Genomic DNA, 26,064 nt, shown 5'->3' on the forward strand with positions numbered 1-26,064 from the left:
GCTAGCAATTTTTAGACTTATTTTAGTTTCCTTTTTGCCGATCTGATTTTCTGTAAATGTGAAAATCGGGAAGTACTTTACATGAGGTTTATTCAAACGGACTCAGGATTGTAGGGAGCATATACAGTATAGTCTTCTGAATCCAAACAAATCGGTTAGTTCCCAAAAGCTACCAAAAAGACGATTAAAGGTGCCTTAAAACTCACTTTAAAATCTTCACATTTAAAAACATGTCTCTGAAATGTTTGTTTTTTTTTTAAATCTGTCCTGGAGCAGCCCAGCGCTGTCTCGCTTATCTAACACACCTGATTTAACTCGTCAGCTCATTAATAGACTTTAAGACCTGAAGTGAGTCAGAAAAGGTAAAATAGAGTTGAAAGTAAATGAGATTTGTGCCGGAATCACATTATATTCAGCAGCTGCAGCTCTAAATGAAATAACAGTCCAAATAACCTAGATTGACCAGCTTTTGGGATTTCTGTTAATCAGCGGACAAAGAAAAAAGGGTGAAAAATTGCTTTTTATAGCTTTAATTTAATTTTATTTAATTTAGAACGTGTCTGATAACTTTCATTTTAAGTTTTATAGAGAAATCTGTATTGGTATTACAATGGTTTTAGGTGAAGATTGTTTTAAACTCACTTAAACTAGAAGTTATTTTAAATGTTAAAATTGATAGCCTTGTAATGTTGAATGGCTAATCAATAATTAAATGGCTATTAGGGGAAAACATCAGTGATGCTAGCCGTCAGTCACAAAAAAAGATGCCTTTATACAAATATTAAACAATGTTATGTCTTTGTTTTTTGTACATTAATTTAAAGATTGAATATGAAATTATTGCAATATAAAAGAATATTTAAAATATTTAATTAGTTGTTTAATATATATATATATATATATATATATATATATATATATATATATATATATATATATATATATATATATATAATGTGTCTATTTTATTTCTATTTAACTTTCGATATCTGCAAGGAGTGGAGATCCCTTATGCAATGTACTGTGGCCATAGTAACATAATAATATATATATATAATGTGTGTATCATGATAGTAAATGATGACCATATTCATACAGCTTCACCTGGTAGGCCTATGTCATGAATACCAATTCCAAAATACCCAATCCAAAAACACCATTATTATTATTATTACCACACAGTTTTTCCCTACTGGCTTTGTTTCATCATCCAAAAGTGTGAGAATATTGTAGGTGGTGACAGTGCCATCCTCCCCTTCCCTTCCCCCACAAATCACTGACTCATCTGTATTCCTCCTCAGTCTCCCATGTGGCCCTTTCCTTTCGTCACATGACCGGTGCGTGCCCTCCAATAGCATCAGCCTCATTTTCGCCCCGCCGCTGAATTACAGCGATACATGGGCTCCAGTGACCCGACCAATCAGAGGAGAAAAGCTGGCATTCTCCAAATATCATTCCCACTCGTCAATATTTTTCTAGTTTTTTCTTTTGAGCCACACCACACCCCTTCCTCCCCCACCCCCCACTATCCCCTATTTGTTGGCCCACCCTTCCAGCAACACAATAGGGGTAATTGTCCATGCAACACACACACATTAGCACATAAAAACGGACAGACGAGAACGTGTGGCGTTTCCCTGCCATATGCCGTCCCTCCTCTGGAATGTGATTATCCTCGGTGGAGAGAAAAACAGAGGCTGAGCGGAAAACACAGTGTGCGGGGGAAGCAAGCGAGGGTGAATAGGAGGAGGAGGAGGAGGAGCAGTAAAGCAAGTGTAGAGACAGAGAGAGAGAGAGAGAGAGAGAGAGAGAGGAAGGATGCAGAGTGTGTGGCAGCACTGCTAGAGAGGGAGGGTTCATGAGAGGGCTGTTCAGTCTGGCGTGATTCTCTGGATGAGGACGACGGAACTGAACTGAACTGAAGTGGAAATCTCACACACACACACACACACACTCATCTGCCGTCTCCAAGCCGACGAAGACTCAGGTCAGTGGGGTTTCTTCACATGTAATAATCACCGGCGCTGACCACATTTGAGAAGGGCTGTGGCTCTTGAAGCTCTTTAGGCGTATTGCAGAAGACTGTACGGTTTAGTGCTTTAACTAGGGTTGATTTTTACCTGTTGTTTTGCGCATTTAAAGCATGTTTATGTGCGGTACGTTGTCTAGGGAGGTGCATATTTAACTCTGCAGACACAGAAGCAGCGGCGCGTCCGTACGTGGGTGGGTTTGGACGGTGCTTTCGTGTAAAACCTGGAGCAATAACATATTTGAATCAGATTTTTTTTGCGCTGGAGTCACAGCGATGAGCAATGTTGGGGTGAATCAGCCACATTAGTGCAAACGCAGACACAGATGCAGAAACAGATGGATGCGGAAACGGGTCGGAGCGCCTCATCTCTGTGCGTGTGTATGTGATAGGCGCGTGTGATCGGTATCCAGACACCTGCAAACACGGCACAGCTATCAGATTAAGAAGAGAAGTATCTCTTTACAGGATCAGGAGAGTGTTAAGACTCATTAATGTGCTAAATAACACATATGTAGAAACCATCACAGACGGCCAAGACTGATTTAGCCCCTCGGTTTAAGCTCTTTACGTCAATCTCCCTGTGTCTCTTTTTAAGGATGAACTTTGTCCGAGGTGTTTGTTATAAATTATAAACACCTAGGGTGAGGAAAAAGAGAAACAACTTTTACTAATACACTGGTGTTATGCAGTTCTAAGTTTGGAATAATGTAGAATTTGGAAGAAGCCATCTAATGCTCATCAAGGTTGTATTTATTTGATAAAAACACAGTAAATGCAGCAATATTATACAATTTTCTTTTTTAATATATTTTGAAATGTTATTTACTCCTGTGGTGTTAAAGCTGATTTTTGCAGTCATTATTCCAGTCGTCAATGTCACATAATCCATCAGAAATCATTGTAAAATGCTGATTTGGTTATTTTCAGTTATCACTGGTGTTCAATCATTAATAGTATTTTTTTTACTATAAAATATAATTAACTTTTTTAAAATTTAGTTTAACGCTAACATAATAATAAAATGTTTCTTGAACGCCAAATCAGTGTATTATAATGATTTCTAAAGGACACTAAAGACTGGAGTAATGATGCTGAAAAGTCAGCATTGCATCACAAGAAATTTTATTTTAAAATGTATTAAACTAAATGTTTTAGATATAATTTAATATTTCAAAATTACAGTTTTCATTATTTTTGATCAAATAAATCTGTGTGAGCATAATCTTTGAAAAATAAATAAAAGGAATTTAAAACATTTAAAAAATTGTATTAGATAAACTGTACTTACATACACTGTAAAAAACTAAAAAAAGGTTTTAAGGCAATCAGCTTCAGCAGATTGAGTTTTTAACTTAGAAAACTTATACAAACTTAAGTTGAGAAAACTCAAGCAGATTGCCTTGGAATTTTTTTTTTGCAGTGTAGTGTAGTTCTGTGCTCAGTTATCATTGAGATCACTCTTAAAGCCTGCTTGAAATCAAAATGGTCTATTTTTGTTTTTTTAGTTCGCATTGCTATTTTTATGAGGAATAATTCATCCATGCAAGTCAATCCAGACCAAAACATTTTTTAATCCAAATCTGAAAATGCTACTCTGCGTTAAAACGACAGGCCTTCTCTGATGACATCAGTTTAACCATGCCCCTCCAACTGTACATTTCTCAATGAAACACCTACTTTACTACATCCAATCAATTTATAGTTGAAAAAACAAGCCATGCCCTCTATTATCCTCATTCAATATTCTTTTTCTCTCTGAAGTACGTCACAATTTAAAAGTAAAGTCTGTCACAAACTTCTGGTTCACACAGACTAAACTTAGAGGACTTTTTACAGCAGATGTCTGCAGTTGCTTTCATTAATGCTATTTCACGTGGGAGAGAAACAAATGACATTAATGCGGTCTCATTTGTCATTTTTCTCACCTAAGTGTGGTGGCGTCGCTCTTCGTTGTGTCTATAAATGATGACCTCACCGCCACCCACGCTTTCTCTTACTGAGAGCAGGTGCACAGAAATGTTTTATTGTCTGCTTCTCAGTGTCAAGCATACGACTGCTTTCAGTTGGGAAGTTAATCAATGCACACGCGAGAAGGAAAAAGCAGAACTGCCGCAGGAAAATGATATAAAAACAAGTTAAAAAACAGAAGTGAGGCTCACACCTGACCAAGGGTTGCAGAGTTATGTGACAGTTCGGTGTAGCATCCATTCATTTCCTCTTATAACTGTTTTTAAACCCCTTAAGAAAGGTTTTACACATTCCCATAGTTCTGTTCACATTAGGAGAGAGACACCAGAGATATTACTTACGCATTCAGACACATTGCACATTTAATTATCTACCGACATTTAGCATATTCATTCACAAATAACATTTTGCAGATTCAAAATTGAGAAAATAGTCGAGCCGTTTATCTAAGCTGATGTTTATAGCGCTGTTGTTGAATGAACAATCACTCGGAGTCAGTGTCCTGCTTCTGGTATCGACTGGGAATCCGGTTTTGTGAGCAGTGAGGGGAAGGACTGAGACGCACAAACACAGGAAGAACAAAAAAATGCAGCTGCTTGTTGAGTATTACTTGTTAAACGAGTTGTGGGCATTTCCCTGTTGCTTAGCGTATTGATGCCTGCTTAAAATGGAGAAACATTTTAGGAATGTGACAGAAACGCAGACCAGGACACACGGGAGAACCAAGAGAAGAACAGGTATTCGTTTCCTTGTGCATCAATTGACTTTTAGCTTACATATATTCTCAACCTTGTACTCGTGATATCTAACAGTCTTGTTTTTTGACCTCTGCAAATTTTACAGTCAGATATAGAGATATATATATATTTTTGTCTGAATTTTCTTAGTAACGGCACACAAACGGATCATGTACATATAAGCGGTATGTGTTTTTTAACCTGTAGAGAGTCACTTAAAGAAAATAGCAGTAAAAACATTCATTTAATCGCAAGCGTACGTCCCCCAAGTTCTCATTAGCGTAATAAATAAATAATTCAATGCTTTCTCTAGATCCTAGTATTTATTTAAGGGTGGTTGAGGAATAAAATTGATTTGAATGTGCAGAAAAAAAACAACGACTGTATCGGTTACTGTATTTATAATGTTTCGGTTGTCTTAGTTTATTGTGTCAATATTAAATCAATTAGATTTTATGGACCATTGCTTACGTGCATCATAATTGAGCTTAGTATTCTAGTTGTTTTGTTAGTTGGCTACAAATAGATGAAATGCATGCGTGTGTATACTGGAAATTGATTGAGACTGATTAAGGGAAGTATTTATGCTTGCATCGACCAGGTCCATAATTCACTGCCTATTGGAAACCACAATATTTACAATTATAATGGCCACTCAGCTGTGAACATGATTCATAGCTCATCCCCTCTAATGCTCTAACAAGGGCTCCACATAAGCGCTAAATTACACGCTACACGGGATCATAAATAACCTCATAAAACATGCTGCTATTTTCCTTTGTGTTCAAAAGAAAGATGGCTGTATTTTGTTTCAGGAAAACTGATTAACTGAGCTGTCATGGAAACATCTATGCACGATTATCCAGCTCTATACATCCCAGTTTGTCGAGAATCTTTCTTTGATAGCTCATAAAAAAGGGTCCCAGCAGCCCCCTCTTTCATCTGCGTGAAGTTTGTTTGTTGTGGTTGTTGTGTTAGCTGACAGAATGTGTTTTTTTTTGTAAAGCTGCTATTAAAAATGGCTATTATGTGAGCATGTGTGCACTTTTGAGTGTGCGGGGGACACCAGATCCTTCTGTCACAAGGGCTCCAGATGGTACGAGGAAAAAGCCTTGCTTTAATCTCACGTCCGGGATAAAACACACACCATGTCCCGTTCCAACTTACTTTAAACTCGTTTCAATGTACGTTGAACTGACTGACCGAATTTATTCAGTGAGTTGTCTATCATTTTATCTCTCTTTACTTCCTCGCAGTAGCGTAACATTAATTGGGGTCTGCGTGCTTTATAAGATGCATGTATGTCGGTGTGTGTGCCTTCATGCACACATGTGTGTACAATTGGCGAAACACATGCCACTTATTTAACGATTGGCTTTCATCTTTTATGTGCATTAGAAACAGAGCACATTAACACAGCTCTCACATGCCCTAGATATTACAGCGGAATTAATTACTGGTGAGTCTCTGGAGATTTACTTTTCTTTTGTTTTGCTACAAATGCTGGATTAATGTTCTCTCATCCTCTCTATTCACACACAGACCTTCTGCTCCTTCTGCCGTTTTTATCATCCAAAAGACATTTATCTACTTCAGTTGTTCTGCAGTCATAATAGTATGCATAGTAGTTTTATTAGTTTTAATTTTTCATCGAAAAGTTATGATTTGCAAACATTTGTATATTTATTTATTGCTTATTTACCTCATTTGAAAAGTCCTATCATCTATGGGTAGTTGACAAATAAAAATTGGATTGTGTCTTACGTGACAAAAATGTTACATGTAAAATGTAAAAAAAGTAAAAATAGAGGCTTATCTTCAGTGTTAGATTTTTATTTTTTACATTTTTCTGTCACACCATATGACACATTGATAACTATATTTAAACATTAGCCTATAGAATTTTATATAATTAAATGAGGTTTATTTATTGTGAAACTTTAAGATTAAATTATGTATAAAATAAATACATAGAGATAATATAAATAAAAATTAAATACAAATAAATTAAGACTATTCATCTATATATACAGTATATCTGTTTGTAGCATTAAAATACACTTTATATCAATTATTTATTTATTATTATTATATTTTTTGTATTTAAGCTTTCAACTATATATATATATATATATCGTAGGACCAACTCTATATTAATGTCAATGGTTTAGGGGCCATTTAACATTTGGCTTTAATTTTTGCAAACCTCTTCCTGTTAGTATTTTTAGTTCACCCCCACGTTTCTCAGCATCTTTATTACTCTCGGTTCCCATATGCATATGCATAATGTAGCATCATGAAAGCAACGTAAAATACTTTCTGGAAACTACCAAATAAACTGCAAAGAATAAAACTAACTAAATATATCTTTTTGGTGTCTTTCAGATAAAGCTGGCAACCCCAGCTGCTTTTCCTCCAAACAGTCTGAGGAAGAGGAGCCTTGTGTTGGAGTGAAGATTGCTCAGAACAAAGGTGGGCAACCCTCTTTTCCTCTCACTAATCTGTATATTCCTTTCTCCGTTTGATAAGACTTCTAGCAATGATCCTTGGGAGACTACTTTTTCCTGGAGTTGTCGATGCATGTATGGTGTGTCAAATTGAATCTTTCCTAGCTGCGAGCTGTTGGATTTATGATTCGCCTTAAGAGATAAGAGATACTTTTATGTTATGTAAGGTTTATGGGAATAAGTAGGCATGACTAAACCTGACTTACTGTACATCTGTACATGCAATGTGGTCAATGATCCATCGACCTAATGAATACTGATAAACTGCTAATGAGTTTAAACAGTGAGCTACTCGGCGCGTGAATAGAAACCATTCAGCGTGCAAAATGTTATTTTACTTGTGACTTCTAAAAATGTAAAAAACAAACAAAAAAAAACATGAAAGAAATAACTTTTTCCACTTTGGATAAGTGTGTTAATTATTAAATGACACTTACATTCAAAAACAAGAATGCATATTGTGCTGTGTTTCTGTGTGTAAACAAAGGCCTCATCGACAAAGTTTCGATATTACCTACAGGAGAAAGCTTTTGTTCTCCAGTCCATATACACATGAATGTCTGTGGTGACAAGGCTTTACAGTAGTTGTGCTGGTCAGACTTGTTTAAGTGAGATGGTCACTGAGCTGATTATATGAGAGCTTTTAAGTCATTTTTAAATTGTAGCAAGAAAAACTGATTTTTTTTTTGTTGTTGGTGTTGTTTTTTTGAGCATTGATTGATGAAGCAGGTTGATGACCTGCCTAGATCTTTACATGATAGGTTCAGGACAGATGTCATGTTTGTAGGCCTCCAAAGAGGAAATACTAAGCAGCTTCAAACTGACACGGGACGTGATCCAAGCAGAATATGAACATTTGTAGCTGTCTGGGTTGTGCTCCACCAAATGCTCAGGTCTCATCTCTGTTCACTCGATGCTGAAAATGAGATTAAAGTAAATCAGATTTGCAGTGGAATCTGGTAAACAGTTTAATAAACTTGTAAGGTGTGGCTTTGCATGCAGTTTACGTGTTTATCATTTACTGTCCTTAAACAGTGGCTATTTAATTTGTGCCACTCAAGTCAGAGCTCCATTTAATTTTAGCCCGTTCATCCTGAGTCCATTAGAATTTTCCTCTCAGTGTTTTGTAACGTGAGAGCGTTTGTGTGCCAAGAGGGTTTGGAGTGAGACGGATGCTGCCCGAGGCCAGAGTCCTTAGTCAGGGTTCCGCCATAGTGAATTTTTTACAGGAATGAAAATGAGGTTGTGAGAGCACAATGTCTTCAATGGATTGTACTGCTTTTTAACAACATGCCAATTGTTCAGCTTACCAGAAAACTTACAGTAGACAAAAACTCTACAGAACTGTTTTGAAAATGACGTCTGATCTACGACCTTTTCACAGTGTAGGCCATCATAAAGAAAGACTCTCACAGCTTTGTATTCTTCCACATTAAATTCAGTATGTCGTCCATTCTGACTAAAGCCTATTAAATTTCTTTCTCATTTATCTTAATCGCAAAAATGAAAATAAAATGTTATTACCCTCACAAGTATCCTTCTCTAGTACATAAAAGGAGAATTTCTGAAGAAATTTGCAATGCAATAAATATATATGACGATATATGTGTGTGTGTGTGTATGTGTGCATATAAAATATATGTTTAATTTTTTAATTTTACTTTTATTTTATTTATTTTAATACAAATAATATTTTACTACAAATAATCTTGCCAATGTTGGGCATAAATGCATTTTATGCATAAAAAATGTAACTGGCCTTCACCAGTTTTTGGCTTGAGTGTGCATTGTGTGTGTGCTTTTTGTGTGTGTGTGTGTGTGTGTGTGTGTGTGTGTGAGTAAGTTTGGAAGGAGGGGCTGTTTCCTCGTGTCTTTGACGGAGAGTTTCAGTCAGTCTGTGGTTTATAGTCGACCGGAAGGATTGAATGAAGAAAGCAGCTCTTATTTTTGTCTTATTGTCCTGGGATTATTTGTCTTCATTTTAACAGACAGAAGGTGAGATTACTTGGGCTTTACAATAAACACAATCACACTAGTCTGCTGTTTATTTCTTAACTTGGTGTTTTTAGATGTGTCGGTATAATTAAAGTTGGCATGAGCACATCAGTGGAGGACTCTGGAAGAGCTTTCATGTATTTTCACACAAATGAGTTATTCTGTCTTCTCTGTGACAGTGGTTGCTTGAAAATTGAAGGTTGTTTTATAAAATGATTGCAATCAGAATGCATTACTGAATATTTCATATGATATGTCTTGAATTTGTCTCAGAATTCGTGACCGCGTTTACTGTATTCTCTAGTTTGTTTGTCAGCATGTATAAACTAGTTCGAGCGGTTCGCATTTTTCAATATTGTTACTTTTCTTTTCTTCTGAAATCATTGCGTCTTTAAGGAAATGCATTTTTACTTAAGTGCATTTCTAACTTCCTTCACGTTTATGTATTGCCTTTGTTCCTCTGTTTCGTGACGACAAGCTCTGAAAACGTTTGCTAACTAATCCTGATCGTTACGGTCCCACCACGTTGTGCAAACTAAATGAGCCTTTCTTATCTGTTCTGTACTGGTTGGTACTTTCCCACAAGGTTTTTTTATTGACAGTAGAGTACCAAAGTGCAGCTATATATTCACTTATACAGTACGGTGGTTTTGCCATAAAATGAAAATTGTACGGATTAAGGTTGATTTATTATGTTGTAACTTAATGTGTCAAAAATACATTTAAATATAAACACATCTGGAACGCTTTTAGTGACCAAAGGTTGGACTTTTTTTTTTTTTTTTTTTAACTGCTGTTATTGAACTCAGACTTTTTCTCCTTGCTATACTTAGTAAGGAATGCCAAAGCTGGCACCCGCCTGTGTTTTAGACTCTGAGAATGCGGAACATTCGTACTTTTTCCCATGCAAACATTTTAGCAGCAATTATTATCATCATCGTTTACATACACTAGACCACATGTGGTTTAACTTTAACCCAGCTCACTTTTCTACTTATTATAGCTGCAGAAAGACATTGGATTTCTAATGGATCTGCATGCAGGTGTTTCTTTGTTATGATGTGCACCGTTTCAATTTCATCTGGTTGAGGATTTTGGGAAGAGGTTGCCATGGTAACTCGGAAGCCGCTAATATAGTCTGAGCAGGGCCACAACATGAGTTACATTATTCACCTGAGGATGTTTTGCTTTTCGTTGTTTTGTTGCAGTATGCTTACATAAACACACTAAGGCAAACAATAGCCACGTTCACACATCAGCGCAATTTTTCATGCAAGATTGACAAACTGACTTTACCGGTAAATCTACCACATCTGCAGCAGCTTTCTGTCTTTATTTGTATAGCATTCACACATCATCACCAAAATTGGCACTTTCAACGGCATAGTGATTAGTAGAAAGGTTAAAATGCTAGTAACTCGTCTTGTGGGAGATAACAATGCTTGACAGGGATCAGTGCTAAGGATTTTTTTGGGTTGGTTGAAATTTTTACTGGCCCTGCCAACATTTTTACTGGCCCTGACGACAAAAATAAAAGTTGCTGTTATCATTGTTCCTTCTCTATTATAATCAGTAAGCTTTTACGACACCAATATGTTAGTTACCAAATAAATATTACAATTTCAACACCACAGCAAAAATTACTAGCCAGACCTAAACACTTTAGTTGCCAGCTTTTTTGCCAATAATGGCTGTATGTTAGGTTATTTTCAGAGAACAGTAAATCTTTACTGCTATACAAATTTCACATTGACCACTCTAAAATATATCCAAGTTTCATTTCTGTAGTATTATAGATATACTAATATGTTTGAAGGGCGTACTAACTTTTGTGAGATACTGTAAATATAAGGTTTAAACATTTATTAAAAGAGTACAGCGCAAGTAATAGCACAACTAAACATAGGCCTATAGCACAAATCTAGGAATGAAATGATGCTTTGGGTTTTATGTTTGTAGATGTTCGATTACAGAAACGGAAAAATCACATATTAGTCTAAAACACATTTGCATATTCTTCACTCTTTGTTGCACTTTTTTCATACCCATTCGAAACCTGAAGCCAAAACAGAAATAACTGACGTTAGCTTTATGAAATTATGCTACATAAAGCATCTGCATGCATGACAAAGAAACAGCATGCAGGTGGCGCATAACTAGGTTACCACTGTAAACAGTGAAGTGCTGCAATTATCAACGCTAATTTAAATGCATTATACAGAGACAAAGTGAAAATAAAAAGTCAGTTCCCCTCAGAAACTTTCATATAAAAGTTAGTATTTGGATTTTCTTGCTATATTTTGCGCATCGTGCGAACAGTGATCTTGATCTGACTGCTACGGCGTCTGTTTCCTCTTTGTGTTCATCTTCAGCATCTCTGGCCTCTGTTAACGGCCGTTTACAGACTAATTATAATAACAACGTAACATTTCCACAAAAATGGCATTCGAGGAATTGACTGCATTGCAACTCGTGTGCAAGCACAGGAAAGAGATCGATCAGGGCATCTGTACTCTGTTCTGTAAGTTCATGATCATTTTTAAAGCTAAAAAAAAGTTACTTGCCAAGATTACTTTACACACTTTTGTATGTATTTGTCCGTTTAGGCAGATCACGCATGCCAGAGACTCAGCGAGCGAGTGCTATTGCATGGAGCTGTCTTTCAAGCTGAAATGCTTTTTAATCGCTTGAATTTTTAAACGAACAAATCTTTATTTAACACATGCAAGTGATTAAAAAATGCTCATTGGGCCTTATTGTCCTGAGAATCTCTCACGCTCGTGCAGGCCTTATTGTGGAGCCCTGCTTAAAATGACATAACTGATAGTGAAAGAATTTCAGTTAAACATATGATTTGATTTCACTAAGAAAATCTTTAACTCCACCAGCAATCTTTTGAATGGCATTTCTTTCCACAGCATAGACAGATTGTGATCATTTTCGACCCCTTTGCGACAGGCTTACAGCTAAATGGCACAGAGTAACTCCAGCTCCTTTAGAGTTTTGTTTCCAACTGTTTGACAGCATATTTCTTATAGAGTCAGTCATCTAATCTTGTACGTGTACAGTGTTTTTCACACGTAGCATGATATCTTTTGCTGGGTAATGTTGCAACTTCTTCATTTGGACAGCCGGTCCTCATCACACAGGACTTCTAAATATAAAAAAAGTTGATGAACGCACTGATAAGACTGAAGGTGTGAAAACATTTAATGTTTTTAGAATTATATAGCAACAATTTTTGCATGTTTCTTGAGGTATTTTGACGCTTAGTAAAAAAGCAGTTTTATGCATTTTTAATCTAATTTCTATAAATGAATGCAAACCCATTCAAAACTCACTGTCAGAGTGTTATTGCCTATTTAGACACTGAAAACTTCTGATATCGGTGATTTAGAGGCATTTTCTGGTCTGTAAAAGAAAGCTTGTTTCAATCCTGGCTACAAACTGAGCCAAAACTGAAATGAATGGTCCGATCACACATGAAGCTGCCGTTACACCATCACCACCACCACCATATATTTACTTCCAACACAACAGCATCATTCATCCTCTGACACAGACAGTCCCATGAAGCCTATTGGCCTAAGATGTTTGCAGTGAAGAAAAAGGGGCCAGATGAAGCTGGGAAGGCCATAGAAAGCCTCTCTTTGTGCTTCCTAATGCATTAACATCCCCATGCTCTAATTTAACAAGGCATCATTTGCATGAGTGCCTGTAAGTGACAAAATCGGGTGTCCTGTTTGTTGCATGCAAATAAGGATTTCTCAGAAAAAAAGCTCCAGACTTTCAGAATAACTTAATGTCATGTGTGCTTGTGCATTTTACATTCATAGACTCAAAATTCAAACATATTTGTGTCATAATGAGTCAACAGGTGAGCTTAAGAAATTTTGAAGAGGTTAACTTGATGTAATGCAAGTACTCTTAGCTCTCATTTGGTCTGAAGCCCTGTTTATCTGTCTGATAGTTTTAATAATCATTCTAATTTTGTAAGTCCACACTGCAACTTTGATGATAATGGCAGAGAGAAACAATATCATTGGATTTACATAAAGAGTTTTTATTTTCTGATGAATAATAAAACATTGACATAATCCACTTTAAAGAACTCAAGCATTTAAAGCAGTAGGGCAATAAAACTGCAGTGCACACTTTCAATAAGCAGAATGATATGGTGGACACTAATTATTGTTATATGTATTGTTATTGCTATCGTTTTTGATGTGAATAGGCCTCCTGTTGTGAGATAAAACTGTATGTGAAGTGATCAAACAGGAGGAATTACCCGAAAGAGGAATCAAAAGCAGGATTACACCTACATAGACTTTATATACCTAGTCTTAATGTGTCTTATGACTGTAATGTGCACTAGTGTCACGGTGGCCAGTTCTTGCAATGGCATTTTATCTGCTCTACAAACCTTCATGCATTTGTTTTATCGTAAAGATGCATCGTAAAACACAGCCCTTTTAGAGGAAAGTCAGTTCATTCTGTGGCCATATCCTCCAGACAGCTATGTTAGGCATGTAAGACCAATCGCCTACAGTGACTAACTAATTGGGGAAATACGGAAATTTCAAAAACTTTGCGTAAAACTTACATTTAAATATTTCAGCAACAACATCTGACATGTACTGTCCTATAGAAAAAAGTGCATAACTCAGGTTGGTAATAACAAATCCATTTTCATCCATCTTTATTTTTATTTAGTCAGCATCTTTATTTTATATGGCCTACTTCTTTTTTACTTATATACTACTTTCTTTTTTTAAAAAAACTTCTTGTTAATTATGAGAGCAGATTTTTATCTCTGCTCTAATTTTTGCTGTAAAAATAGCTTGCTTATATTTAGTTTTTCTTGTTTTGGAAAGTTTGCTGTTTTTCTTATAAACATGGGGACCTAGATCATTTTCATGCTTTTTTTTCACATCTAAGACGGATCACTATGTTGCACATGAAAAATTCACTTCTGCGTTGTTTTTAGATCTGAACTTTTCAAGGTCATCTGCCATTGTCGACAGATACGTGCATGTCTTGCAGTATTTGCCAAAGCTGTTTTTCAGGAAACAATTCTTGGTTGAAGCGAACAAAAACTTCCTCATTGGTTGAATATTGATCATCCAGCACATTTTTCTCCGTAATGGACTATGGCCATTGGTTAATGGTTATTTTTAGTCTTCGTTTAAGTCACTTTTTGTTTCAAGGCCACTTTTATACCAGTCATGACTGATATCAGGAACACAAAAAAACAGGCTCTTGCATTTCACTTCTGCACAGAAAGTCTATTTTCCAAAACGCTGTTAGTACTGCATGTTCTCGCGATTCACATAAAACAAACTGCTTTTAAAACTACTTTAATCTCATCCTTCTTTTCTCCTTTGCAGCCGTTGGAATCCACAGTCCTAACGATCAAGGTCATCACAATGAGAAGTTGAGTCGTGGGTGTAGATTCAGCAATAAGAGCCTTACTGGAGTAAATGGAAGAGTTTCAGGCCGACGGCCACCACTGCATCCCAAACCTCAAGGTATGGAGATATGCACACACACACATACACAACCAAAATTCCACAAAAGTACTGTACAGGTCAAACAAGTACCAGAAGTGCATGCTATCTATGTAATCTAATATAATCATCCATTATTTATGGTGCTACAAAGAACCTTTTAATATCCCTTGAACCATTAATTGGAACCTTCATTCCATTGAACAAAAAGTTCCTTTATAGTGGAAAAAATGTTATTCAGATTAATAAATTGTCTTTATGGTTATTTGAAGTACTGTTCCTGATTTCCTGGTGATAAGATATATAATATATATATATATATATATATATATATATATATATATATATATATATATATATATATATATATATATATATATATATAAAAAGATTATCGTTACAGACCCCAAAAGTCTACCATGTCATTGCTCTGCATATTAACTGAAAAGTATTCTGTAACACCGCCTGCATATGATTGTTGATTTCAAAATGCTTTACAGAAGCGCACGGACATTGAGCCGGAACCATAGCTGGAGTTCCTCCTTCATATAACCATTTTTTATGTATCTCTGTATCCTCATGTAAAAATTAAAGGCAAAAAGCCCACTGGCATAAACCTCAAACACCACACTCGCTGAATTAGAGATGTCTGAAATGAGAGGGGCCGTCACTATTTATATTGGGATAGACTGGATGGAGCCAAGAGCGCTGCATTATGTCCACCCCATCAGGCTTAGATTATCTGTGATTTGTTCTCCGCAGGTAGTGACAGACTCTTTAGCTTCCAGATGCACTTCATCTCACCTTGCTGGGTATTATCGGTTTCCATTGCAACATAATAAAGCTACACTGCCACCTTGTGAAGAATACAGTTGCAGCTTTCAGTTATATAGCACTAAAACATGGGTGTAGTCCTTCTCTTGGACTTCAGCTCCAGCACACTTCAGTTCATAGTGAACCTGAAGACCTTGATTAGCGGATTCAAGTTTGTTTCATTGTGCTTGGCGCTTAAATACATAGGACAGTTGCCTTCCCTGCAATAAACCAAGTGCTTCCTTAAAATGACTTCACTTTTAGGGGCTTTCCCACATATATGTTCTATCTGGGCACTTCATTTTAAACTTCCTTTCACACGGTAAGAGTTCAGGGCAGGTTTGACTTTAAGCAAGACACTTAAAGGCATAGTTCAACTAGACTGTCAATTATTAATCACCCTCTTGTCATTCCAAACCCATAAGACCTTCGTTCATCTTCACAATTTTTTTTTTTAAATCCGAGAGATTTCTGACCCTGCATAGACTGCAACGCAACAGAAATTTTCCATTTTTTCTACATTTGCTACGTCACACCATTTGTCAGCTACCAAACTGTAGTGAACGTTTGTCGAAGACTGACACAGAAGAGCAGAAATGACTGAATAAAGTCATTATTTCTGTTGTCCTTGCGCACAAAGAGTATTCTCATAGTTTCGTAAAATTAAGGTTGAACTAATGATGTCACACGGAGTATTTTAATGATGTCCTCACTCTATTTCTTGGCCTTGAACATGGTAGTTCTCTTTTTGTGTATGGAGGGACTGAAAGCTCTTGGATGAGAAATAATGAGAGAATTTTTATTTTTGGGTCAACTATGGCGATTGTGGAACCTGATTCCACTCACGTTTGGAGTGTGTTTAAAAAAGTACTGACTTGTAACATTAGAATTTATATATAATTTCTGTCCTCCTTGTCACTTTTCCTGCAGTGCCTCCTAAGCCAGCACACCTTCAGAGTCCGGTGACGGACATCTCCTTACCTCTGGCTGCTGGAACGTCACCCATCAGTCACAACATGGAGGGAGGAGGAGTAGGAGGAGGAATAGGGAAGGGCCTAGTGTCCAACCTCATCAGTCGCTTTGAGGAGAACAGGTAAACTTGCGATCGATATCTACCTCTCTTTGCTCTGTTTATGGATATATAGATACCAGCATAGGTTTACTGATCCTGCTCGCTTTTGCAAAGGTGGTGTTTTCAGCCTTCAGTATCACATGATCCTTCAGAAATCATTCTAATATGCTGATTTTATGCCTACTGTTTTTACTGTCACTTTTAATCAATTTAATGAATTATTTAAAAAAAAGAGAGAAATCTTGTAAAATTAGAGTCAGATGTGTCATGTGATTTAAATTACTGTAAAGGAATGTCTGCACTGAAATTACACAAGAAGATGAAAAAGCAGAAGCTAGTTTTTACCCTAATGTTCTGTTTCTCAAGAGTTGTAGAAAGAACTGGTTTTGTATGAGACACTTACTGTTGTGTGTAGTAAACCTTCAGCACAGGAGGTAAGATTGATTTATCAATATATGTCAAGCTATCTATTCTTCACTGTTACCTCATGCAAAACTATTTTAAAAGTGCTTAATAAAAGCTTGGTGTAATTCAACAAAGTGCAATGATTCATACTTTATAATGGCTTGTGCCTTATGTTTTACTGCTGCCGATAGAGCTGTTCAGTCATTTGTAGGCCGACCTGGAAGGCTAATTCACCATGAGCTCCCTCTGGAATTTCTAATGGCTTTTTAAGAGTAAAATAAGATCTGTGGTTCTCGTTATTTGAAGAGACTTTCACATTTCGCTTTCAGATTACCTCAAACTCATAGCTTATGTGTTTAAAGCATATACAGACACTATATTATTGGCAGATAATCATGTTTATGTTTAGTTCATGCATTTAGTTATTTATTAAACACTGGTGTCTGCTGTCACAATGCTTTTCCTGCTGCTTTATGAAATAAGCCACTTGAGGAAGTGCATTTGTTTTTACCATGGTTATACTGGGTTTAACACTGAAAACTCCCCTTAACCATGATGAATTCAGTGTGAAGCATTTGTCGTACTGCATAATACTCATTCCCTTCATCTGCTATAAGTCAGCATCGATGTAGGCAGGTCATATGAAACCATATGGCCATCATAACTAACCGGACTGACCATTAACCCCAGTTCCTCACAAATAAATCCCTGCAAGCCCTTATCCTGTTTTGCCTGCCGGCCTAGTGCCATTGTGTTGTGCCGGGTCAGAATCTGTGCAGGAATTCATCCTGTAAGCTCTGTAGCAAAGTAAGAGCACACGGCCTGAGGTCTGATAACTCCTGCAGCTGTCTGGCCTGGGCCAAGACGTACTTACGAATGCTGACCGAAGAGCCGTGACCTCAGACAACTGCAGGGGGTCGGTTTACAACCTCATGGGAAAAAACTATGAAATACATACTGCCCTACTTGTGTGGCTTCATTTAGTAGCTTCATTTTGTTTTCCTGAAATGCCTTGATTGTAACTACATTTCATCATACCAGATTACAAGGATTTAGCTTTTGTTCCTTGCTTAGGACAGATTTGAACGTTTCGAGTCGTGCACTGAACAAAATATTAGATGGCACGTATTAATCAATCTCAGCAGTTCAGAGCTCAACGGTGTATTAATAGCCGTCTGTAATCTGGAGTGTTCATTGTAGTGCTCCGTACCCTCAGATCCACATCTCCATTCTCTATCTCACAGGAAACGCTATCTGATCTAGAGGGCAGGTGGGCCGTAGACAGGGAAACAGCTGGAGGTGCAGGATATCTGTGTGTTGTGTGTGTGTGTGTGTGTGTGTGTGTGTGTGTGTGTGTGTGTGTGTGTGTGTATGTATGTGCATGAACCACAAAGCCTTGTGGCTTAATTTTGTTCGGTTTTTTGCACGCTCATGTGAAGTTATGAATGAATGTATCGTGTTTTTACAGTTTGCTTAAGTGGAGTTTTGATGATTTATTAAGGATGCACAATATAAGTAACCATATTTCCAGTATTATAATTTTTATATCAATATTGGTCTAAGAAGCCAATGTTACTTCCCTATTTTTTCTATGCTGTATTTTTAGCAAAACAATTCTTCATCTTATCTATTGTACATTACAATATTCTGCCTGATTTTACTTGTAAAAGCTTAAATCAGGCTTTTGATTTTAACACATTATTTTAAATACATAAACTCAAAATATCATATCAGTTATGATATGATATAAAATATTTATTTTGCTTTATTTATATCGTATCAAATATTTATTTTCTATATTGTGCATCTCTGTTTTGTATTGTTCATCAGTCAAAAAAGTATCCTTATTACACGGCGCCCTGGAATACTTGATTCTGATTGGATATGTTCTTTTTTTTTTAAATTAGAAAGTTTCAGCTTGTTTGGTAACACTTTGCAGTGAGTTTACATTTGTCAACATTAGTTTACATGAACTAGCAATTAAGATCATTCCAAAGCATTATTCTTAATGTACGTTTTGACATTTAGTAATAGATTAATAACATATACCCCCAGGTTCACAGGCAATTCTTAATCCTAGTCCTAGACTAAAATGTAAATCTGTTTCAACTGAAAGAAACTTGCACTGACTGATCTTAAAACATGTCAGGGGCTTTGTTGCGTCCTAAGGTGCACACAAGCAATGCTTTTTTCTAAGGCATGCTTATAAAAATGAAATGACCTAACTGAACTATGAGCCTAATCCTGGCTTAGACTAAACCCTGTCTGTGAAACTGGGCCTTAAAGTTGTATTTGTTAATAAACCTAAAATAATTTTTCTTGTTAAAGCGGCTCAGGTTGATAAAGCTCAAGTCAAATCAATATTTCATGTCCGTTTATTTATTTATTTATTAAGCAGCCGTGTAATAAATGGGATCCTGTCCAGTCATCCGGTCATTATCACAAAATAAACCCCTCCAGGGTGATAAAAGAATGACCAGACTGTCTGGGTGCACTGCACATGATCTCTTACATATTTTATAGTTTGCTCCCACTGTTCCTAAAAGCATTTTGTTCAAAAGAGAAAGGCCGACTCTCTTGAGTGTGTAAATGTGTGTTCTTGCATGTAGGCATGTATTCTGAAGTAGGCCAGCCGTGTCTCACGGGACACTCTGCAGCCGTGTTCTACCTCTCCTCACCCTCCCTGTTCCTCCCATCCTCCTCCTATCCCCTTTTCCTCCACTCCTCCCATGACCCGCTCATTCACACATCCCCTGCAAACGCACACAAGACAGAGGAAGTTTGTTCAACACTTCTTTTAACGCCATCGCATTCACACGAACAACACATCTTTCTCTTTCTGCTGGCCAACTCTAAAAGTTAGCTGTTTTTCAGAGTTCTCTGACTCTAAAGAAGGTGACCTTCCTCTGCTCTCTTTCTCTCTCTCTCTCTCTCTCTCTCTCTCTCAACAGTCACACAGACATTCGGAGGGAGGGCGCTCCTCTGAAGCAGGTCAGCAGATCTCCTAACTGCAGCCCGGCTCACAAAAACTACCAGAGACAGACGGAGAAGCCCACAGAGCCCGGCTCTCCTGTGAACAGCCCACGCCATGCTCTCAAACCCCCCAATGGGTTTCTAACCCAAAAGAAGAGAGAGCAGGACATGAATCAGGACATGGACGGAATTACGCACGACACAGTTCCAGCAATGAGGACCGACAGCAAGGGACTGCTGAACGGAGATGCCGGCGATGTAGCTAAGAGGGAAATTATAGACCAGGACTGTGTGGATCCACCTCACGCTCATATAGAACGGACCGAAGATGTGGAGAGGAACGCGCCGGAGCAGAGTGACGTTGTGATGAACAGCATCCCAGAGCAGAAGGTAAGGTGGTTGTGGTACCTGGTGAGGAGTATGTTGTCTGTCCGTGTGAGTTTAAGTGTGTTAATGGAGCCTGTAGTGACACTGTCACAGTTATTTGACACCTCGGGCCCAGCTGACTCATGTGCTGTCTCATCCGCCAGATTTACATGCTGACGTTCACATTAGAGCCTTTCTTTGTTTATAACCTTTGGTCTTAACCTTCATTTCCTCTTTAGAAAACATTGCAGATGGCTTGATGCTTTAAGTTTTGTGTTGTTTTTTAAATGTCGTAGATGTAGATCATGCAGACTGAAGCCTGATGACAAAATCTGACATTATGGTACACTTACGGACTCAAGGCCATTATATATTGTTAGTATAGTCACGGCCTTGAGTGCATTATTGCTTTTTAGAAACAGCTGCTCTATGTTATCAATATGAATGAAATATATATATATATTTATCAAGCACATCAATTGTATCTAATGGCATTCTTCCACTATAAGACATCGTCTCTGATGTTTACAATAGTTTGGACGTGCTTGACTGAAGTGTATGCTATCGTTGTAAAAACCTTAGTCATGTAGTCAATATATCGGTAAATACAGTAGATTAAATAATTTGTTTTGGAAATTTTTCAATGGCTCTTTTGGTGGCATTTTTTAATGCATCCCAGCACCTTAAGTTGGTTGAACGTTTAATGCTTGAATCTGAGGTAGAAAAATAATAAACTCAAGTACTGTATAAGACAGTTTTAAAATACTTTTAACTTTTTTGGTTACTAAATAGTTCCCATACTTTTATTTGTATTCTAGTTTTAAGTATTTGAATATTAACTATTGTGTTTTATTGTTTTTAAAGACTTATTTTTTGGTCACAACATAATTTACTTGCTTTTATTGTACTTTTTGTTGTTGTTGTTATTGTTTGTTTCACATCCCTACGTAACATATGGAAGTAATTTAAGTGAAATTATTTTATAGCTTTATTTTAATTATACTTATACTTAATAATTAATTTTATTATTATTAACATTATTTAAACATTTTTGACCATTACCTAATTTACTTCCATTTGTGTTATTTCATAGATTTATTTATTTTAAGATTAAATAAAAGATTAATTTGATTACTTTACTGTTTTTAATTATTTATTTGATCATTATTAATATTAATTAAAACATTTTGATCACTATGTAATTTAAACACTTCCATTATTTTACAGTTTTAATTATTTACATTTATTATAAACGCAAGAGCAGATTTTTTGTGGATGTGAAGCTTCAAAAACTTCCATCCTCTGTCCACACCAGTCCCTCTTTCATTGGCTTAACTTGTTTCCTCTTATCCATCCTTTCATTTCCTGTCCTCTGAGGTACATTTCGACAATGAACTTCATTAGAATTGCAGTCATCTGCGTCAGAGGCTGGACGTTAGCTTGGTTTCTTTCATTAGCTAAGTGGTGGAGAGTGCCTGAAATAGTTCAAAGGTTATTTATGTGAGCTCTGATAAGAAGAGATAGGTCATGCGTCTTCAAAGTGCTGACAGGCAGATAGCAGTACTGTTTGTGGGCAGTGTACATCAGGAAGTAGCTTTAACAGACATCAGCGTGTACAGCGTGCGTATGCCAGTGGATGTTCGTTTGCGTATGGGTGTGATCGAGAGAAAGACGGGGAGAAAAATGTTATGGCGAGGTGAGGAATGTAGGTGGAGTGGGAGTCAACCTCTGAATGGGCTTTGCCCTTGACCCTTACGTTCAGAGCTCTGTTTCCCTTCGGCCCTGGGCTGAGCTGGGTCTCACACCTAAGACACATCTGTCTCAGCAAATTCAACAAAAATGTGTTGTATAATTTAAGTTAAAACGAGAACAAAGCTCACAACCTTAGACAATCTGAATTATTTATGGTGCATGGCAAAGGAAAAGATTATAAACAACGTAAAATAACTTGATTTTCATTTTAACGAGTGAATACTGGTCATGTTCCACCCTAAAAACATAAGAGGAAAAAATAGAATTTATATTTACCTAAAAGGTGATTTATATTTTTGTAATCGTGGAATTAATGTGTTATTATTTTTGTTTATTATATCATTTTGTAGTCAAATGAAATATAGGAGTAATGAAGTATTCTTAGCATGTTTTTTAAATGGTCAGAAACATTTTATGTACAATATATATGTTGTTTGTTTTTTTAAGTGCCCCTATTATGGGCAATGAACGGTTGATTTTTTGGTTTCAATAACAGTAGGTTTCATTCTCAAGGTTTCAAATATTGTTTTGTGTACAGTGTTACCAGGGGAAACTGCTATTTTTACTAATCTAAAAGCGGCAAGTGAAAAGACCAATGAGTGGGCGGGAAATATGCTAAAGTTTCTAGTCGATGTCAGCACGAAACAGCTTAAGATTCATTTTAAAAATGACTCAATGATGCAGTAGACGACTCCTCTTCTATACAGGGTAATATGCTTGTCAATAACTATACAGGGTGCACTTTCAGATTTAAAACTTTGCAGAATGTTTTCATTCACTTATAGCTGTGTTGCACGCTTCATGAAAAAAAAATCCATAATAGGGGAACTTTAAATTGTGGTGTTAAATATGACATTATTCACCATCAAAGATGGTTTAAACACCAACATTTGCTTGAAGCAAATGTATAACAAAACTATGTTAATTTGCATACAGTGTTTATGTTAAAACTGTTCCTTCTTTATTTAGGAAACTAATGAGCAGAAGCTCTATAAGATAGCAAATGAACTTCTGCAGACAGAGAAGGCTTATGTTGCGCGACTCAACTTATTAGATAAGGTAAGGGCTGGTTTTGTTCTTCATGAAAGCATTTTTTTTAAAGAACAACCGTTGCTGTTTGATTATAACATGTTAAATATAGTAGTATGCACACAGACCATACATCATCTAACTCTGGCCCTGCAGGTGTTTTATGCCAAGCTGTTAGAAGAAGCAAGAAAAGAAACGTTCCCCATGGATGTGGTGAAAAACATCTTCTCCAACATCTCTTCCATTAATACCTTCCACAGCCAGTTCCTCCTGCCTGACCTGGAAAAACGCATGGGAGAATGGTAAGACGTTCACACTTTATCTTCTCAAACATCGTGTTTGGTTTAATCGGCAGGAACATGGTCTTAATGCGCTGAGATTTTTCCTCAAGGACGTCGACACCTCGCATTGGGGACATCCTACAGAAGCTCACCCCCTTTCTGAAGATGTACGCTGAATATGTGAGGAACTTTGATCACGCCATGGATCTGCTGAAGCAATGGACGGACCGATCGCCTCCGTTTAAAGCCATCATTGTGGAAATCCAGGTGAACAACGATGTATACAGCATTAAACTGCAGTTTGTTATTCCTGAACACTTTCAATAGATTTTAAACATTTTTAAAGAGGAATTTTTTAGTACTGATATAAGTGACTGTCTTTACTCTTTCTTGATATGCAGTACCTGTAGTAGATTCACGTGTCTGTGTTCGCGTGTTCAGAGTCAAGACGTGTGCGGAAGCCTGACGCTGCAGCACCACATGTTGGAGCCGGTTCAGAGAGTGCCGCGATACGAGATGCTGCTTAAAGACTATCTGAAGAAACTTCCTCAGGATCACATAGACCGGCGGGATGCTGAAAGTGAGTTCAGGAGTGCACGGGTTCCTAAAACAAATGTCTAACGTTACCTTTTCTAAACGTGAAATCTGTGTCTTCACAGAGTCTTTAGAGATCATTGCCATGGCTGCCACTCATTCCAACACTGCCATTAGAAAAACAGTGAGTGTTCTTTATCTCTAGATCATGTCTAACACTGACTCTCAATCTTCAAGAAATGGTGACTAAATATTCTCAGAAATGTTTTGACACTTCAAGTCATGCTAAAACAACATATTATTATAGGGGATAGTTCACTTTCATTTAGTCCTCTTTGACTTGCATAGCGTTTTTTTTTCCATGCTGTGGAAGTCGGTGGAGACCGGCAACTGAAGGTGAACTATCCCTTTGTAGGTTTTGCCATTAAATTTAACAAGTGTTTTTAAGATGTTTTGGTTGGTCTTTCTTTTTATTCTGTCTTCTGTCTATTAGGAAAACCTAAAGAAATTGCTGGAGATTTACGAGATGCTGGGGGAGGAAGAGGACATTGTGAACCCTTCAAACGAGTTAATAAAAGAGGGTCATATTCTGAAGCTGGCCGCTAGAAACACTTCAGCCATGGACAGATATCTCTTCCTAGTAAGTCCATGCTTACTGAGTTCTGATTATTGTAGCATTTTGGTCATGTATTATTATTCATCTCTGTTCACTTTTCCCACAGTTCAACAACATGCTGCTGTACTGCGTTCCAAAGTTCAGCTTGGTGGGACAGAAGTTTACGGTTCGCACACGTATCGGCATCGACGGCATGAATGTGACGGAGACGTACAACGATGATTATCCTCACACCTTTCAGGTTTCAGGGAAGGAACGGACACTGGAGCTGCAGGCCAGGTACATCTGTGCTTGCTTTATCTTGCATACTGTTAATTCTCCGGTGGTTGTCTTAGGGTAAATGGTTTTAATTGTTGTTACAGCTCTGAACAGGATAAAGTAAGCTGGATTAAGGTAAAAATGAAATATCAGTTGTTTTAATTTTTGATTATTAGCAAGTCATTGGAAGTACATTTTTTTTTACATTTCTTCATTTGTGTTTTAGGCATTCCAGGAAACGATAAACGTCTATCTCCAGAAAAACGAGACCTTTAAGTCAGCGTTCAAAGATGTGGAGGAAGTACCAGTCAGTATGAATTTTTACAAGTGTTATAGAAGACCATATTTAGAATTGTTTTAAGTATTAATAAAATAGACAATTATTATTTTTATAAATATAAATTAATAATTAAAATAATTAAAATATTGAATTGTTAAAATTATTAAATTAAGTTTTTTATTTTTTTATTTAATTAAATTAAAAATGAATTAAGTGTCATTTAAAAAATAAAATACATTTAAGTATTTTCATTTCATTTAATTAATTATTTACATTAAAATTTATTTAGAATTATTCAGTTGTTTAAATAATTAAATAAAAACGTTTATATTAATAAACCATTGTATCATGTCTCAATTCTATAAATAAGTACTATATGAATGGTAACGCTAGTTTAACTTGATTTTTAATTTTTATTGTGTATGTCCAAGTTTCTTACGTGTGCACATAATTCAGAACTATAGAGTCATATCAGTCCGGGTTTGTTTGGTTTTGTTTACACCTGTCTGTATTTCTGTGTAGGATCTAAAGATATCAGAACTAGGTAAAAGAGCTCCTCGCTGGATCCGAGACAATGAAGTGACCATGTGCATGAGGTGCAAAGAGGCCTTTAATGCCTTAACACGCAGGAGACATCACTGCCGGGCCTGTGGATACGTAAGCAGCAGGAAACCTACAACATTGTGTTTTCACAGCTTTAAAACGCTTCTCTCGTGCTGAAATGTCTACATGCTTTCAGGTGGTCTGCGGGAAGTGCTCAGACTACAAAGCCCCTCTGGAATATGACGGGAACAGGATGAACAAGGTGTGCAAAGACTGTAACTCTATCCTGACAGGCCATACAGACAGTGAAGAGAGAGAGGGCAAGAAGAAGGGCATTCTAGAGGTGAGTTCAGGATCATGTGACCTGGGGTCAGAACTGCATTCTGTAATGTTTCA

At 36.8% G+C, this 26,064-nt stretch overlaps 1 protein-coding gene across 7 annotated transcripts in view; it reads left to right on the plus strand.

The window, feature by feature from the left end:
* fgd4a (FYVE, RhoGEF and PH domain containing 4a) overlaps positions 1-26,064 on the plus strand; it is a 39,575-nt gene that overhangs the window by 8,891 nt on the left and 4,620 nt on the right. For 3 of the 7 annotated variants that reach the window (XM_043263892.1, XM_043263895.1, XM_043263894.1), the window contains exons 2-16: positions 7,123-7,209; positions 14,627-14,767; positions 16,490-16,652; positions 19,988-20,399; positions 23,097-23,186; positions 23,313-23,458; positions 23,548-23,704; positions 23,879-24,017; positions 24,097-24,155; positions 24,465-24,611; positions 24,694-24,866; positions 24,950-24,980; positions 25,072-25,152; positions 25,648-25,782; positions 25,865-26,011. In XM_043263892.1, coding sequence (XP_043119827.1) covers positions 7,123-7,209; positions 14,627-14,767; positions 16,490-16,652; positions 19,988-20,399; positions 23,097-23,186; positions 23,313-23,458; positions 23,548-23,704; positions 23,879-24,017; positions 24,097-24,155; positions 24,465-24,611; positions 24,694-24,866; positions 24,950-24,980; positions 25,072-25,152; positions 25,648-25,782; positions 25,865-26,011 — 2,108 coding nt within the window. Of the gene's footprint in view, positions 1-1,810; positions 1,988-4,641; positions 4,738-6,169; positions 6,197-7,122; positions 7,210-9,111; positions 9,240-14,626; positions 14,768-16,489; positions 16,653-19,987; positions 20,400-23,096; positions 23,187-23,312; positions 23,459-23,547; positions 23,705-23,878; positions 24,018-24,096; positions 24,156-24,464; positions 24,612-24,693; positions 24,867-24,949; positions 24,981-25,071; positions 25,153-25,647; positions 25,783-25,864; positions 26,012-26,064 lie in introns of those variants that run through there. The other 4 variants (XM_043263896.1, XM_043263893.1, XM_043263898.1 and 1 more) reach the window with 4 other exon arrangements.

This window comes from Puntigrus tetrazona, chromosome 18, assembly GCF_018831695.1.
Source record: "Puntigrus tetrazona isolate hp1 chromosome 18, ASM1883169v1, whole genome shotgun sequence".
NCBI lineage: Eukaryota > Metazoa > Chordata > Actinopteri > Cypriniformes > Cyprinidae > Puntigrus > Puntigrus tetrazona.